Below are 17760 nucleotides of genomic sequence, written 5' to 3'. Positions count from 1 at the left end.
AAGAAATAATTTAAATGGATAAACAAATATATAAAAACAACACAAATTAATATTAAATTGATATAATATTAGTAAATTAATAAATTTAATTCAATACTGGAACCTTTTCAGCACAAGTAAGGCAATAAATAAGAAAAAGTTCGTTTGCCAAAATCTCTATTTAGTGTTCACTAGTTAATAAGGTGGGCTCATTTGAATTAGCCCGACCTAGTACTAGAGAGGCCAGACAGCAAAAATCGGAGTTAGTTCACCGTCAGACGACGTGACGATGAGATGACGATGTGGGCGGAGTGGAGTGGAGTGGTTGGGGCCGGGGGGGGGGGGGGGGGATAAAAAGAACAGGAGCGTATCCCGGTTTATGAATTACGGGGTGCATGGTGATTCGCAATCTATCAAATATACACACAAATTGATTTCAGTACACGAAGTATCAAGTTTAAGTAGTAACTTTTGAAATTATCTAATTTAAATTTGATTATTTCGGACCTGGGAATACAGCATATAACTTGAAAAAAACAGGCTGGTATTTGCCCACCCTGCCCATTATTACCAGCTGTCCCTGTTGTGATCAAGTTGCTTGACGCTCAGCTTGTGACTTAGATGTCCTTGGTTTAAGTCTTGCTCTTAAGTCATATTATCTCACTGTATTCAGGTAGGTGTAAAATGTCACAATAAAGTCTCTGTCAAAATAAAATGTGATTGTGTGCCTTACAGGGATCATGCTACATGCTAAGTTTGCTGTTGGCTTGGGACCCCTTGTAAGGGTGCTTTGACTTTGAGTAGATATTGGTTGCAATATTCTTTTTTTAATTCGCCAGACAAATTGTGCGGCTATGTGGTCTAGTGGTATGACACTCGCTTTCGGATCGGAAGGTCCTGTGTTCGAGCCTCGTGCTTGGCGCATAGTTGAGTCCTTGGAAAAGGCTCTTTACTCACATTCTCTCACCGTACTCAGGTGTAAAATGAGTACCTGGCCGTTAACAGCGTTATCTTTGTCCGAAAAATTGTAATATCGCCAACAGGCATCATGTCCCATCCTACATGTTAAATATTGCTGTTGACCAGGGACCCTTGTAAAGCGTTTGAGCATATTTAGTGGATAATGCGCTATATAAAAGCTCATTAACATTTTTTATATTTTTAAAATAATTCTCCCGACAAATCTTTAGGAATGATAGTATTCTACTTTTAAAGATATGGTGACTGAACTCTGTTTTGTTTATCAATTTAAGGTTAAGTTAAGGTTTTCATTCATCTTTTTAGAACCTTATCAATGTTTATCTGTTCAAATCCTTAGAAATGGAAACTTTACTGCAAGGCCTACCCAATCTAAAAATCCGACAAACAGTCCGTGACGATGACACAGTCGACCAGCTTCATCACTTTGTCACTGTTTGTTTACTTGCCTTTGCTGGATTTCTGATCGGCCTGAAGGAAATGGTCGGAGAACCACTGGATTGTTGGGTGAACATGTCAAACTGGCAACACTTCCAAGGTCATGTCAATTCCTACTGCTGGGGTCATAAACTCTACAAATTTCCAAATATGTCTAATTTGGGTGAGGTAGGTAAATTATCATAAATTTCGTTATTTTTAAATTATAGCGTACATTTGTACATTTATGTAGTGCCAACATCTGGAAGCAATATGAAGTCTAGGCACTGTACAAAAATATTATTAGACATTTCTACAGCTATTAAATTTATAACAATATTTAAAATACTTTCAACACAGAATTATATTCAGATGTTTTAAAAGTATATTTAAAAAATTAAGCTAAGAATTTTTTTCTAAATTAATTTGACTTTAGCCTGCTTTTGAATGCCTGTAGGGATATGAATTTCTAACTTCAAAGGGTAAATTATTCCAAATTGAGGGTCCAAAAGATGAAAAAGCTCTTTTATCTGCATTTAATTTGTTTTGAGGTCTGCATAGTGAGACACATCGGTGGACAATCATAAGCTCTGAACAGCAGATTTCAATTCAGTAAGTTAATTAATGTATTTTGGAGTAGATCCATGGAGGCACTTAAAAATCAATGTTACTATTTTGTAGTCAGTCCAATAGATTGTGGGTGACTTCTTTTCTTTTCTCTTAACACTAATCTGCATTGACTTTATATATAAATATATATATATATATATATATATATATATATATATATATATATATATTAAGGTTGATTCAATGTAGAAATTCTCAATATAATCATAAAAGATAATGAAGTATATATGAAGCATAGATAGAGAATGTGAAAATGTTTTGCAGAACTGTTACTTATGGCCTTAATCCAATATCTACTTGTTTGCATTCTTTATTCTTCATTACAAAAATGTTAAATCAAGCCCATAATTGCACTCGGCTATCAGACCTGCAAATAAGTGCATGTCGCCCTATTCCCTTCATCTGGTAGTATTATGCTGAGATAAACCAAATGATGAAAATTGAATTTTATTCTTCATAGTGAAAGTTGAGTAAATAAACATATTTTAATAGAGAAGTTTGACAGTCAATTTTTAAGCTATAAAAAAGTATCAAATTTCCTAGTTCTTAACATTTAGTTTAGATTCAAAATTCATTTTTTGACATCAATTTCATCCTGATATAATCCAATCCAATCCATTCGGTTGCAGCTTCATGTCATTCTTTTTTTGAATTACTTTGATATATGGGGGTCACAGTTCCAACTCCAAAATGCACTCTGCATATCTTTTTAATGGTTCCCTAATTTTTCTCCTATAGACCCCATACCCACTCAAAGCAGGATTGGCAGGTCCCGAGAATTCACACCCTGAAGCAGAGTTTGGTGAAATCAATTTCTACAGATGGGTTACCGTTTTATTTTTCGTGCAGGTAATAATGATGATAATATTCTATTGATGAAAATGGTAATAAATATGTATCTCTTTATTGTGTAAGCATGCATCCTTAAGGGGGTCCTGATAGCTCAGTGGGTAGAGCACTCTCTTCACATGCAAAGGAACCTGGGTGCAGTCGAGATTTTGTCCACCCGGTAGTGAATGGATAGTTGAGTCTATTAGATTTGGTGGAAAGTACTTTACGATAGACTAGCCTTCCATCCGAAGGATAGCAAGCAATTGCTATTGTCCATTTCACGCTATGGAAACTGGGATAAACTCCGGCTCCATGAGTCGAATGTCTCTGAAGGACTACTATGCATCCTTAAGTGCTTGGAATAGTTTACGTTTCAATGGACTCGAGTCATTATTAGGCTACCATTTTTATCATTACTGTTATATAATTATAATTGTTCCTTTGATCTTTTTGTAGATGATTATATTGATTGTCACTATGACTACAGTCGTTCAGTCCACATTACAAGGATAATATTGGTTCCATAGACATTGTGGCTCTAGTGGACAACTTACTACAAAAGAGACTGCACCTTTATATCTAATGTATCAAGTATGTTTTGGACTTGGCCAAACATTTCTCACATGCACAATAAATTTTGCAAAAATGGGATTAATTGGATGAAATAGATGTATTGTCCGGTGGATATAGACCAGTCCAAAGGGTTTTATTTTGCTTCAAATAATTGGATTCAATGGTCTTATGTCACGTCACCCAGCAACGGCGGCCATCGTGGTACTAAACAAAGAAAATCTGTACTTTTTATTCTTCATGCTGGATAGAACTTTTCATATGTCTTGTGATCAGAATGTGTAAAAGTCAAAACATGATCAGATTTATGTTTTTTTTTTCCTCTGGATACGCTTTTATGCTCGTCAGAGAAATATTTTATAAGAGCGTCCACCATTGTTCCGATAGTTTAGAGCCAGTTACTAAGTTACCATGCGTCATTACGAGGGAAGTGACATTACGACTGTTGAAGCGTATTAAGTAACAGTAATATGAATTATTTGTTGCTTTGTGCTATGACAAAATTGATGATAGTCTGATTGTTCAACTGATCTTTGGCTATCATGATCACGAAGTTACCTGCTCTATGCAGGATGGCATGAGAACAAGTTTTTACTTCATTAAAAAAAAAAAGAAATAACCCAACAAAAAAAAACAACAAAACAAAAACAAAACACAATGTGTGTGTTGAATTTCGTCAAAACAGAAAAATTATGATTATTAAAAAAAAAAGATTGTTAGAATATTTCAGAAGAGTGTACGTCACTGGAATAAAGTGTTCAGGCATTGTAAGTTTTAAGAAATTTTTGGCAAAGCCACAGCATGTTTGATACATTGGATAGAAAGATGCAGTCTCTCTTGTAGTCAGGTGGCAATTAGAGCCAAGAGAGCCATGGAACCTTTTTATTCTATTCTTGTAATGTAGTCTAATTTTAGTGTTTATTATGGTTATATACGATGATGTCCCATGTGTCTCATGTGTTTTACACATTCCAGGCATTTCTCTTCAAATTCCCATCTCTGATCTGGTCGGAATGCAACGAATACTCTGGCACTCAGATTGAGAAGATGGTTGGAATGGTAACGGAATCGACCTTTGACCCCAAACAGAAACGAGATTCTACATTTGCTATTCTGGCTGAGTATCTGGAGATCTGGCTGAAGATAAATCGCAAACCTTTTCATTTCATGAAGAGTCGGATTGGTCAGAGTGCTAAGAAGGTAAAGGACTGATAGTGTCAGCCCCGATAGATACCATTTTCCCATGACTTCTAAATCCCCGTGTGGTGTCCGGGGTCCCTCAACTGAGAGGGTCAAGAATAGCCCAACGCCAAGCCAGCGTGTCGTAAAAGGCGACTAATGGTGTGTGATTCCCCCATCTTTGAGTCACCTGGTCCTCCAGGTTGGGGGTTGGCAAAGGGTTAACACCCCTTTCCGTTAAACTCAAACCGTTACAGAAACACAGACAGACAAACCAAATCCTTTTTTTAGCTTGGGCGACCGAAGAGTTTCTGGAATTACAGAATTTATGAAGGACAACAGACAAAGCCGAAAGGACTCTGCTGACCCGATGACGTCTTCGCCAAACAAGCAGCTTCGAATTGCGTCGTGGAACGTTCGCACCATGTATGAAGCAGGAAAAAGCTCTCAAGTTGTGACTGAGATGAGAAGATACAGGCTGCATATACTTGGAGTAAGCGAAACCCACTGGATACAATCCGGACAGAAACACCTCAAGTCTGGGGAGAAGATTTTATATTCAGGGAGAGGGGACGGGATTCATACACAGGGAGTAGGAATAATTCTAAGCAAGTTTGCTCAGAAGTCACTGAGAGGATGGGAACAATGCGGAGAAAGGATCATCATGGCGTCCTTTACAACACGGAGTAAGAAGATCAGCATGAACATTGTACAGATCTATGCCCCAACAAATGATGCAACAGATGAGGACAAAGATACATTTTATGGTCTGCTACAACAAGTCATTGACAAGTTGCCAAGGAAAGACATCAACATATTGATGGGAGATGCTAATGCAAAAGTGGGACAGGATAACGTAGGCTATGAAGGTATCATGGGACGTCATGGCATGGGAGAAATGAATGATAATGGTGAGAGATTTGCAAATTTCTGTGCATTCAACAGTTTGGTGATTGGAGGATCAGTGTTCCCCCATAAGAGGATCCACAAGCAACTTGGGTCTCACCAGATGGTGTGACAGAGAATCAGATTGATCATTTTTGTATCTCTCGTAGATTCAGACGTTCATTGGAAGATGTGACAGTGCGGAGAGGGGCAGATGTTGGATCAGACCACCACCTGCTATTGGCAAAGCTTAAGCTCCGACTCAGAAAACACGGGGCCAGATCACATACAAGAAGAAAATTCGAGGTGAATGCACTTGATGGGGAAAAGAATGAGGAATTCAAACTACAATTGAGTAATAGATTCCAACCTCTTACTGAGCTCGAGGAGGACATAGATGTAGAGTCACATTGGGCAAAGATCAAGGAAGTTTACATAACAACTTGCCACGAGGTATTGGGGTAAAGAAATCGGAACATAAAGAATGGATAAGTCCAACCACCTTGGACCTTATTGAAAAGAGGAGAACAAGGAAGGAACAAGTGAATGCAAGCCGAACAAGGGCTTCAAGACTGGATGCACAAGAGCAGTATCGAGCCATAGCTAAGGAAGTCAAAAGATCTGTGAAGAAAGACAAGGAAGCATTCATGAACAGACTTGCAGAGAAAGCAGAAGCAGCAGCGACTGGAGGACACATGAGGATCCTTTATCAAACTACCAAGACACTTGCTGGAAAATATGGGAAACCAGAGGTACCAGTCAAAGACAAAGATGGGAAAACTATTTTTGGAAAAGAGGCTCAATCTGAACGATGGAGGGAACATTTCAACTGCCTTCTGAACAGACCACCACCAGACAACCAGCCAGAAATTTTGCCTGCAAGGAATGAGCTACCAATTAGCTGTGATCCACCATCGATAGCAGAGATTGTGGGTGCCATTAACAAGATGAAAAGGGGGAAAGCTGCTGGACCAGACCAGATTCCACCGGAGGCTCTAAAAGTTGATGCGGAAAGAAATGCTGAGGCCCTGCACCCACTATTTGAGAGAATCTGGAATGACGGGATATTCCCAAAGGATTGGAAGGAAGGACATCTTATCAAGCTTCCAAAGAAAGGGGACCTCAGTAATTGTAATAATTATCGAGGCATCACTCTTCTTTCTATCCCAGGAAAGGTTTTCAACCGTATTATTTTAGAGAGAATTAAGAATGCAACAGATGCTAAACTGCGGGACGAACAGGCAGGTTTTCGGAAAAAACCGTTCAACCACCGACCAGATTGCCTCTCTGCGAGTCATAGTGGAACAGTCTATAGAATGGAACTCTCCTCTTATTGTCAACTTTCTGGATTACGAGAAGGCTTTCGACAGTATTGACAGAGCAACATTGTGGAAAATTCTGGCACATTATGGACTCCCTGAAAAGATAGTAAACCTCATTAAGGAAATGTATGAAGGATCAAGTTGCAGGGTTGTACATGAAGATCAGCTGACTGACAGCTTTGAAATTAAGACTGGTGTCAAGCAGGGATGCTTGCTCTCTCCATTCCTGTTCATCCTTGCCATTGATTGGCTAATGAAGGAAACCTCCAAAGGGAGAAGAAATGGGATACAGTGGACCCCCTGGACACAGTTGGATGATCTGGATTTTGCAGATGATCTGGCTCTTTTGTCCCACACCCAGGACCAGATGCAAGCAAAAACCACAATTATAAACAGCCTCTCGGAATCAATTGGTCTAAGAATACACCCTGTAAAGTCAAAGGTCTTGAGGATAGGTACGCGTCAAAGGGAGCAGATCAAAGTAAAAGATCAGGAACTCGAAGATATAGACACTTTCTGCTATCTCGGAAGTATAATTGACAAGGATGGAGGCACGGAAGCAGAGGTGAAAGCACGAATAGGAAAGGCACAGGCTGCATTCACATCTTTGAACAGAGTTTGGAGAACTAAAGATATCTCCCTTCAACTAAAGCTAAGACTTTTCAACTCAAACGTGAAGTCTGTCCTACTGTATGGATGTGAAACTTGGAACGCATCACAGGCATGTATAAGGAGGGTACAGATTTTTGTAAACAGGTGCATGCGTAAGCTACTCAGAATAAAATGGATGGATAGAATAAAAAATGAAGAAGTATGGAAAAGAACACAGCAGAAACCAGTAGGAGAGGATATAGGAAGAAGACGATGGAGGTGGATTGGACACACGCTTAGAAAGAATGACTCAACTATAACAAAGAAAGTATTGGACTGGAACCCTCAGGGCAGAAGATCAAGGGGAAGGCCACGAGGAACATGGAGAAGAATTAAAGAAGCTGATATACAGAGAAGTGGTAAGACCTGGAATGAGATAAAAAAGTTGGCTCAGGATAGAGAAGGATGGAAACTGTTTGTCTGTGGCCTATACCCTGACCCAGGGTGAAAAAGGCAATGATGATGACTTCTAAAGTTTTACTCCTATGAATTCCCATTCAATTATTTACAGAATTACAGAATGAAAAAAGTTTATCATCAAATATGATTTTATTTACTTTTATAGATCATAAGATAGTGAAGGCCCTTTTTGATGACATAAATACGAGAAAAAATAGCTGAAAAGTGAGATTGTTTAGTGGATTGAATCTTTTCTTTTTCCTCAGTTAACTATTAGGGAATTTTAATTTCAATGGGGATGGAGAAATCATAATTGAAGTCAAAGAAATTAATCCCAAACACTATCTTATTCTGTTTCAAGTCTTTGATAAATATGTTTGAAAATTGAAGGTGATTTTAATAAAAGTAAGATTTCTTTTGACCATTTCACAGTAGTGAGAATATTTCAAATACCTTAATTGAAACATTGGCAAATATGAATTCCTGATATGAGCTTTTTTTGCTCCTAAACTGCATATTCCCAATATAACTAATGTTTGCTCCATTTAAAACAATGGCTCGATTAAAATATTTGTAGTTTGGCATCAAACATACTGTTTTTTCTTTGGGGGGGGGGGGGGGGTGTTTGTTTACATTTTTGGCAATCATAGATAGAGGTCCAACGAGTTAAAATCGTCTCACCTCCATTTTTGTTTTTCTCCAGATTTTACGTCACTGCATGTTATGTGTTGGAGGTAACACTGGTAACTTCCTATCCACCATGTATCTTGTTATCAAGTTTCTATATCTCTTCAATGCCACCATGCAATTTCTCATCCTGACTTCCTTCTTGGATTTCAACTATTGGTACTACGGACCATATGCTGTATCTGTGAGTTGACATCATTTTTATTTCTTGTGATATCTGTCTGTTCATTAATTTATTTAAAATAGAAACAGTGAAAGGTACACAAGAGTCATGATTTAAGTGAGTCATAGGCCCTTAAATAATTTCTGACAGGCTAAGTAATTGTCAAATATTTGTATCAAGCCAAATTTATAGGCAAAATTTATAAAACTATGCCACAATTGTTGCTTGGTTTATGAGAATAGCAACGTTTTGTAGCCGTCAATACTTCTGAAACAGATTCCTTTATTGTATAAGATGTTGTAAGTTTGGAGACATTTGTGAAAATAATTTGTTAAAAAATTATAAACATTGTTCGGAGGAAGAAATCAAAGTCCATTGGGTGCTTGAGATAGCATCTATTTAATCAAAACATACAGTTTGGTGCATATGCTTAATTACATCCAATAAAATTAGAAATGGGAAGCAATTTGTATATATATGTATATTATATAAACCTATATAAAATTGCTGCAAGCCCTGATGTGTAATGTAAAATTGTGGTGGCAGTATAGGGTTAAACTGTATAGAGTTCAAGGCTCTTATTAACTCTTTATTTTTTTATGATTACTGATCTTTGTTTTGTCCAAACCAGACTTCTGTAGATGGACGTCACAATGCCCATTTCCCACGAGTTGGTCTCTGCCATTTCCAGATGAGAGGGGAAGGTCACTGGATCCAGTGTATTCTATCCATCAACATGATTCTAGAAATCATTTTTATCATTGAATGGTTCTGGCTTCTCCTGTTGGTGGTTGTGACTTCTTTTAACTTTATATGTAAGCCATTGGACATCATTTAACTGCTTCATCCTTTTACCACAATTATCAATTATCATACTGTACTGTATTAAGTGATGTATCTGTGCATGTGTGTACATGTGGTTGGGCGGTGAGGGGTTGATTTGAGTGTTTGTGTGTCTCTTTTGATCATGGTGTTCAAAATTATTTGTTTACTTACATAAGCCCGCTTACCTTGAATCCTTGAATGTCCAGGGTTGGAATTATGATTATGCTGTAAAATATTGCTTATTTCCTTTAAAATATATTTAATTTCGACATATTTCTTGCTTGACATATATTTCAATCAGACTTTAAATGTGAGTTTAAAAATACACTTTAAAAAAACACAAATACAATACTTCAAGACAGAATACCTACTTTCTATTTTGTTTCTTTGTCTTTTTTTTCTGTGTTATTCTGTTTTGGTTTTTGATTTTTGTTTGTTTTCTTTTTGTTTGATAGTTTTAACTAAACTCAGTTTATGTTACTTAATGTGAAATGTTTTTAACTAAACTCAGTTTATGTTACTTAATGTGAAATGTGTTTAACTAAACTCAGTTTATGTTACTTTATGTGAAATGTGTTTAACTAAACTCAGTTTATGTTACTTTGTGTGAAATGTGTTTAACTAAACTCAGTTTATGTTACTTAATGTGAAATGTGTTTAACTAAACTCAGTTATGTTACTTAATGTGAAATGTGTTTAACTAAACTCAGTTATGTTACTTAATGTGAAATGTGATTAGACAGTGAAAGGTAATGATGTTGTAATATTTTATATTAAAAGCACTTAAGCAATTCCCAGATGTAAGTGATATGATCTTCTTCCCATTTCAGCTTGGACTGTACGGACTCTGAAAACAAACCGGTCTGTGTCATTTATTACCAAGTATCTGTCTATCCTTAATCCAGATGGCAGTCTACCAATGGTGAGTGGTCTCAATGCCTTCTGTGATAAATTTTAATATTCAATAAAAATTTGCTTTCTTTGACCTTAAAGGAAGAGCAAGAAATAAACACACTAAAATGAGTTTAACATTTTTTAATGCAACTAGATTTTCACAATGTCAGGGTAGATTTGGTCTTGATTCAATTTTGCTGCTGGAAACTATAAATCCAGATTACATTTTGAAATTAAGAATATTTTAAAACTTACATGAACGAATACAAAGATGAAAATATAATTTTCAGATTTTTTTTTTACCACTATACAGACACAGTGCAACTGAATGAAATCAAAATAAAGAAAATCCATATTATTTATAAAACGAAATGAAATAGATTTTTAGAAAAATAGTCTTTTTACTAATTAGAAAATGTGGATATAGATTTCTCTTTGATACCAATGGGTTGTAAATTGTTATAATTGAATTAATTTGTCCAATTAAAAAAAATGATGAGTGTTGGATAGGATAGGTTGCATCCCTTTTTTCCTTTTAAAAAAAAAATTTAATTAGAAATATATCTTTTTTTTCCAACCAGGAAGGGAAAAGAACCATCAATACGTTTGTAATGAACTACCTAGGGAATGATGGTGTGTTTGTTTTACGCATCCTGTCAGCCAACACCAATGATGTGGCAATGGCCGAGCTAGTGACCTGTCTGTGGAATCGGTATCTGCAGTATGAGAATGAAGTGATGGTAGAGGAGAACAATGGAGTCCGAAATAGTTACAGTAAAAAGGATGGGGCGGATTTAGAAATGGAACCTATTGAGGGCAAAGACACTGTTTGATCAGGCATTTATACTCCTGAGTTTGTTTTATTATTATTATTTTTTTTACATCCTCAGACTTGCTCTTGGATCTACTTATGTTAGTTGTGTGAACTGTGTCTCGCATTGCATTATTTACTTGGCACTTATAATATATATACAGATTCACTTGATCTATAATGATTTTATCATTCCATCATTTTTCTGTTTCCAGCGCTGATATGACCTAATTATGACATGTGCCATTTAAATCAGATGAATGTAATGGCTTGAAAAGGATGACAAAACACCTGCAAAATTTCAGGCTCTAAACCCTTCTTCAACAATGCCTTACAAAGATTCTAAAAGACTGGAGTATAGATCTTTACTAGTCATGTCAGAATAAACTAATGGGAAACAAGCTATCCATTCACTCTGACATTTACTCCTAAAGATTAACAATGCAATGTACCAACTAACAAATTTATACTGAAAGATCCAAGTGTTAAATGTAGCAGAACAATACATATAGCAATGCTAAATCTTCAAGCAGTGTTCTCCACAATCCACAAGATTTTGCTCTTGGAATTGTGTGCTTGAAGCACCTACAAACCATGTATCTCTAATTATTTGACTACCCCGTGAACTTCCTTTTTAAAGGTGCTGAAATGAACTAAAAAGTGTGTAGGTGCCATGAAATCTTTTAACAAACAAAACACAGTTAATTATTCCAAGAACTCTATGTTCTAATTTAAAGTTTGATGCCAAATATAAGGTAACTACTTATTGCTTTCGTTTCATACACGAATCAAACTGCTGTTGTGTTTACATTGTCTTTGCCTTTTATTAGTGATTGTTGTGATATAAAGATAAAAGATAATAAAGGAGTGGTTGGGATATGTGTAAGATTTTGTCTGGAAGAAAAGCTCATGAAACAATTGGAGATTTTGAATTTTGGAAAGTTTTGAAGAACCCAATATTTTTCTAAAGATGTTACTTAAGATCTTTTAAATTCATTACAAAATGATGAAATTTTTTATTCATAGTGATATTATATTTCTAAATCTCAACATTTGTAGCTGCTTGTTAAATAACTCCTCTTTTGGTATGGATTTAGTAAATTCCGTGTTTCTTGCATAAGAACATTCCGCTTCAATTCAAGGCTTTTAAATTGATAAAATATTTGTGTCATTAATAAATCTAAAATCACGAAAGAGCCTATATATAAAAAACTGAGGGCGTCTGAATTTTCGAAAATGATTAGGTTATTACTATTAAGTAATAATCATATTTGAATGATGAAGAAAAGAAAATTGATTATTTGTTTGAAAACAAATGGAAGGAAAATGGAAGGACTGATTTAGAAATAAATCCAGCCATGGAAAGGTCACAATGATGCTCTTTTTTAAATGTTCACCTTCTCACCAAGAAGTGATTTTGATGTCATTATGTTAATGATCAAAGTTAATAATGTGTTGTGAGCTATACTAGTCATTATATTAAGTTTCAATGCATATATTTAAAATGTAGAAAGCTGTTTGAAATTATTGAAAAAAATTGATATGAGATCTGAAATTTATTGTTATCCCAGCACTGATGATATGCATATAGATAAATTTGGGGATTTAAATATGGAATCATTTTTTGCAATGCTTATTGTCTGGTAGCTACCCTTTCTTCTGTTTATGTATTTGCACTCTTCTAGTATTCAACATTATCAATATCCAAGTGCTCATTCATACCTCAGTCGATTTGGGTTGAGTAAGCAAAATGCCGAGAGAAACAACCCAGGGAAGACAATTTTGGAATTAATGTCACCCATCTTCTCACCGACTAAGCTCAACATTGCTTTACTTTATTACAAGATAAAATGTCTTGTCTCCTGACCATTGGCATCATATTTGTTCACATAAAGATAATATAACATTATAAAATTACTCTGAAATGCAAAATTATAAGCGGTTATTATATTGTATATTTTGATCTCTTTATCTCAATCCCAGTACTTTTGGAAATCTATATCAGCCTTATATTTGATGTACTTTGCTGTACCATATAAAGTTTTGCTATTATTCATGTTGTTTTCTTGTTAATAACGATTCTTCAATAGTCAATATGAAGAGAAAATCAAAAAATATAAAGAATGAATAACTAACCTATTTTACAATAATGCTTGCAAAGTAGGTCATAAATAAAACACTTTAAATTAAAATTGAGATTTACAGAGTCTTAGGACGTAAACCTGCTGTTATCAAGTTTATAATTATAAACCATATTAAGGCTTTTATAAAGAGCACTAAATACTTACAGTATGATATGGAAAGCACCCTTTATCAGTGCCATGGTTTTTATCATTATATTTGTTGGGTGGATTGAATCTCTATTGTTATTTTATTGTAATTCAGCAATTCTTAACAAAGTCAGTTTATATATTTATTGACCATTGGTGCTTACGATTTTACACCGTTTTTACACAATTATTGTACATACTGAGGTCTTGTCTTTTGGAAAGAGCTGGAACAGTTTTTACTTATTGTTGCTGTTCTTGTTTAGAATCTCTTCTTCATATGAGCATATTGACTTAATGATTAGAAAATGAATAATAATCATTTTCCCATGAAAGATGTACTTTTACCTTTTACTTTTACCGTATTATCAACATGCCATTTTAGAAACTATTGCCTGCGAGACTTTTACCTATCTTTTGCTGTTGTATTTTAAAAAATTCAATGTTTACTCGTCATTGCCATAAGTGTGCTATTTTACATTGAGTTGTAAACACACAATATTTTTTTTTTACATGCGATCGCAGGAATTCCATTTATTTACCATTTTACTTCTTAAACCAATTCATGGACAAGTTATGGTGCATGCATTTTAAAATGTTTATTCATGAGTGTGTGTGTGTGTGTGCATATGTTAGTAATTTTGTATGTGTGTGTGTGTGTGTGTGTGTGTGCGTGTGTGTGTGTGTTAATGTTTACGATATGCTGCTCTACTTATAAGTATGTTCGACTATGATACATTATTGGGACAGAAGCCACGACGTATACTATCAACCTATATGAATGATGATCCAAATAATCTTGAATGCCATCATTTTGTATTGATTCCATCTCTTTTAATTGATTGATCTCACAATTATAATTGAGTAAGAATAAATCTATATTGACTCTCTCCCATAGTGGGCAGGGAGGTACTTACTGTGTCTATATTATATCTATTTTCCAACTTGCTTTCTGTCTTTGTCTTGGAATGACATTACTTGGTTTTGTCCTGGCCCTAGCCGGATACCCTGGTTGAGAGGGAAACAGTTAAATGTATGATTATTATTGGGAGATGATATTTTTTTCCTTGTAAATCATCTCTCTGTTATGTAGTTATTTTGATTTATTCTTAACATATGATTTGTATTTGTAAACATTTGAGTGTATTCCTCTTAGTGGGGACTTGTGCTGGTGTCTGGGTGAGACTTTTATGTTATCTCAAACTAAGTACATTGATAGGGTGCTCTCGTAATCTACATCTGTTCCCTATTTGAACCTTTCCCCCTTGTCTTACTTATTCCTCTAGTCCCTTTAATTTTACATCTTGAATGTTTTTACTATCCAATTTTCTTCCTTTTTGCTGGTGCTGATATGACCCAATGTGTTGCAAGCGCCGTAAAACCCTTAAAAACGAAAAAAAATTATATAGATATATATACATATATTGAATCTGAGATACCTTTGTTATAGATATATATACATATATTGACTCTGAGATACCTTTGTTTGAATATTGTAAATTAGGATAATAATCAAGAAGGACTGATTGCTCTTATTGTGGTTATGACTTTTTTATGTGCCATATTGGATTCCCAAGTTATTTATTTATATTATCATATTTTTTTATTTTTTACTAGCTTTTTGTCTTTTGCTGGCAATGCACTCTTCCTTAGGTCCATTTCAAATGCACGCCATATTATAAGCCAAAATGATAAAATTACTAAGTATCTTTTTGTGTAATTTCTAGTCTTGGTCAAATATGGTCTCTTTTTTTGGGTGGGGTTCCTGACCTCCCATAATGGGCAGGGAGGTATTTACTGTGTTTTCTATCCCCCTATATATGTTTTCCAACTTGCTTTATGTCTGTCTTGGAATGAGATTACTTGGTTTTGTCCTCGCCCTGGCCGGCCCTTGCTGAGATGGAAACAGTCAAATGTATCGTTAGTTTTGAGAGATGATTTTTTCCCCTTGTAAATCATCTCTCCGTTATGCACTGTTTTGTGTTTTTTTTTATAGATTTATATGATGTGTAAGCATTTGAGTGTATTCCTCTTAGTGGGGACCTGTGCTTGTGTCTCGATGAGACATTCAGGTGATCTTAAATTTAACGTTGATAGTGTGCTCTTGGAATCAACATCTGTTTCCTATTTGAACCAATTCCTTTTGTCTTACCTTTTCTTGGGTGCTTTAATTGTAATCCTAGAACTTTTACTATACCATTTTCTTTCTTTTTACTGGTGCTGATATGACCTTAATGTGTTGCAAGCGCCGCACATTCTTTAAAAAGCAATGCAAGCAAGTTCTCTTTTTAGGACATATTGATCATAGCGGGTTATAATAAGTTACTTGGATGTCGTTTCTTTTTTTGTATGGTTGATGTATTAGAACTATTTTTTTAAAGATCATTCAAATGTTAAGGTTATTATAGGATTAAATCGCGACATTTATAGGTTAGAAACACAAGTTTTAATTTAAGATTTTCTCGATCTTGCCCAATGAAAATCTTATATTAACCAAATATACGTGATTTGTCTCTTTACTACACCCCTTGTCTTCCAAAACCATTCATAAAACAAGTAATCTGTTAAAATGAAGAAGTCTCTCTCTCTCTCTCTCTCTCTCTCTCTCTCTCTCTCTCTCTCTCTCTCTACTTCTATCTAGTTATGTAATTACTTTCCGCGCAGACCAGTAAGCACGATTGACGACTCATGATCGTGTATTAATACATCACATAGGAAATGATATACAAAAAGTAGATAGGGATGCAATTAGGTTTTTAACTGGAGCTGACTTTTGAAGTTTAGGGTGGGGTTCCTGACCTCCCATATTGGGCAGGGAGTGTCTTCCATCCCCTTACATCTGTTTTCCAAAATCGTCTCTCTTTTGTGCACTGTATTATTTTTGTTTTGCAATTTGTATATGGTTTGTAAATTTTTGAGAGTGTTCCTCTTAGTGGGGACCTGTGCTTGTGACAGGATTAGACAGTTAGATCTGGGTGGGGTTCCCGACGTTCCATAGTGGGCAGGGAGGCACTTACTGTGTCTTCTATCCCCCTATATATGTTTTCAACATGCTTTCTGTCTTTGTCTTTGAATGAGATTACTTGGTTTTGTCCAGGCCCTGGCCGGATACCTTGGCTGGGAGGGAAACAGTCAAATGTATAGTTAGTTTTGGGAGATTATATTTTTTTCCTTGTAAATCATCTCTCTGTTATGCACTATATTATGTTTATTTACATATTATATATGATTGTAAACATTTGAGTGTATTCCTCTTAGTGGGGACCTGTGCTTGTGTCTGGATGAGACTTTTAGATGATCTCAAACTAAGTACACTGATAGAGTGCTCTTGGAATCTACAACTGTGTCCTATTTGAACTAATTCCCCTTTGTCTTACTTTTTCTTGGGTACTTAAATTGTAATTCTAGAACTTTTAACTATCCCATTTACACTCTTGTTACTGGCGCTGATATGACCTAATGTGTTGCAAGCGCCGTAAAACCCTTAAAAACAAAAACAACTTACACGTGGGACTGTTTCGTTACTTCATTTTTAGGCTGGTGCACCGCCTAGTGCGTTGTCAGTAGTGCTCAAGGAAATAAATGATCCCATTGGTTGATGGCGTTGTTTGATTGTTGTGTGCAGGGGGAGAGCGAGTCGTAGTGGTGGTAGTGACACGGGCGAGTCTTGCCCATGCTTGCGTGTGTCGCGGTAGGTAGACACCTCCATACCTACAAAGACCTCTCTCACCTAAAACTAATGGCACAGGACAGAGAGAAATGGAGAACCATCTCTATAGAAATCGTTGGATCCACTTGAACAAAAACAGTTCACGGCAAGCGCCATTAGGACTGCGACGCCTTATTATATATATTATATATATATATATATATATATATATATATATATATATATATATATATTGGTTGATTCGCTTTGTGGTCCTGGGTGGGGTTCCTGACCTCCCATAGCGGCAGGGGGGTACATACTGTGTCTTCTATCCCCTTATATCTGTTTTCCAACATGCTTTCTGTCTTTGTCTTGGAATGAGATTACTTGGTTTTGTCCTGGCCCTGGCCGGAGTCCTAGCTGGGAGGGAAACAGTCAAATGCATAGTTATTGTTTTGGGAGATGATATTTTTTTTTCCTTGTAAATCATCTCTCTGTTATGTATTATGATATTTGTTATTTTGAATGTATAATGTAAGCATTTGAGTGTATTCCTCTTTGTTGGATTTTCTGCTTGTATCCGAATGAGACTTATAGGTGATCTCAAACTAAGTACATTGGTG

At 35.6% G+C, this 17760-nt stretch overlaps 1 protein-coding gene across 1 annotated transcript in view; it reads left to right on the top strand.

Annotated features, from left to right (window-relative positions):
• Positions 1 to 17322, top strand: part of LOC144967905 (innexin unc-9-like) — a 29159-nt gene extending 11837 nt beyond the window's left edge. The window contains exons 2-8 of the mRNA XM_078905663.1: positions 1298 to 1563; positions 2743 to 2853; positions 4381 to 4605; positions 8545 to 8712; positions 9323 to 9506; positions 10347 to 10438; positions 10992 to 17322. Coding sequence (XP_078761789.1) covers positions 1300 to 1563; positions 2743 to 2853; positions 4381 to 4605; positions 8545 to 8712; positions 9323 to 9506; positions 10347 to 10438; positions 10992 to 11243 — 1296 coding nt within the window. The 5' untranslated portion in view covers positions 1298 to 1299 and the 3' untranslated portion in view covers positions 11244 to 17322. The remainder of the gene's footprint in view (positions 1 to 1297; positions 1564 to 2742; positions 2854 to 4380; positions 4606 to 8544; positions 8713 to 9322; positions 9507 to 10346; positions 10439 to 10991) is intronic.
• The last annotated feature ends 438 nt before the right edge of the window (positions 17323 to 17760 follow it).

Source organism: Berghia stephanieae, chromosome 3 (assembly GCF_034508935.2).
Source record: "Berghia stephanieae isolate SIO BIC M18660-M18661 chromosome 3, UCSD_Bste_1.3, whole genome shotgun sequence".
NCBI classification, from domain to species: domain Eukaryota; kingdom Metazoa; phylum Mollusca; class Gastropoda; order Nudibranchia; family Aeolidiidae; genus Berghia; species Berghia stephanieae.
The sequence above is the reverse complement of the archived record's forward strand: the minus strand, read 5'-3'. Positions and strand labels throughout refer to the sequence as shown.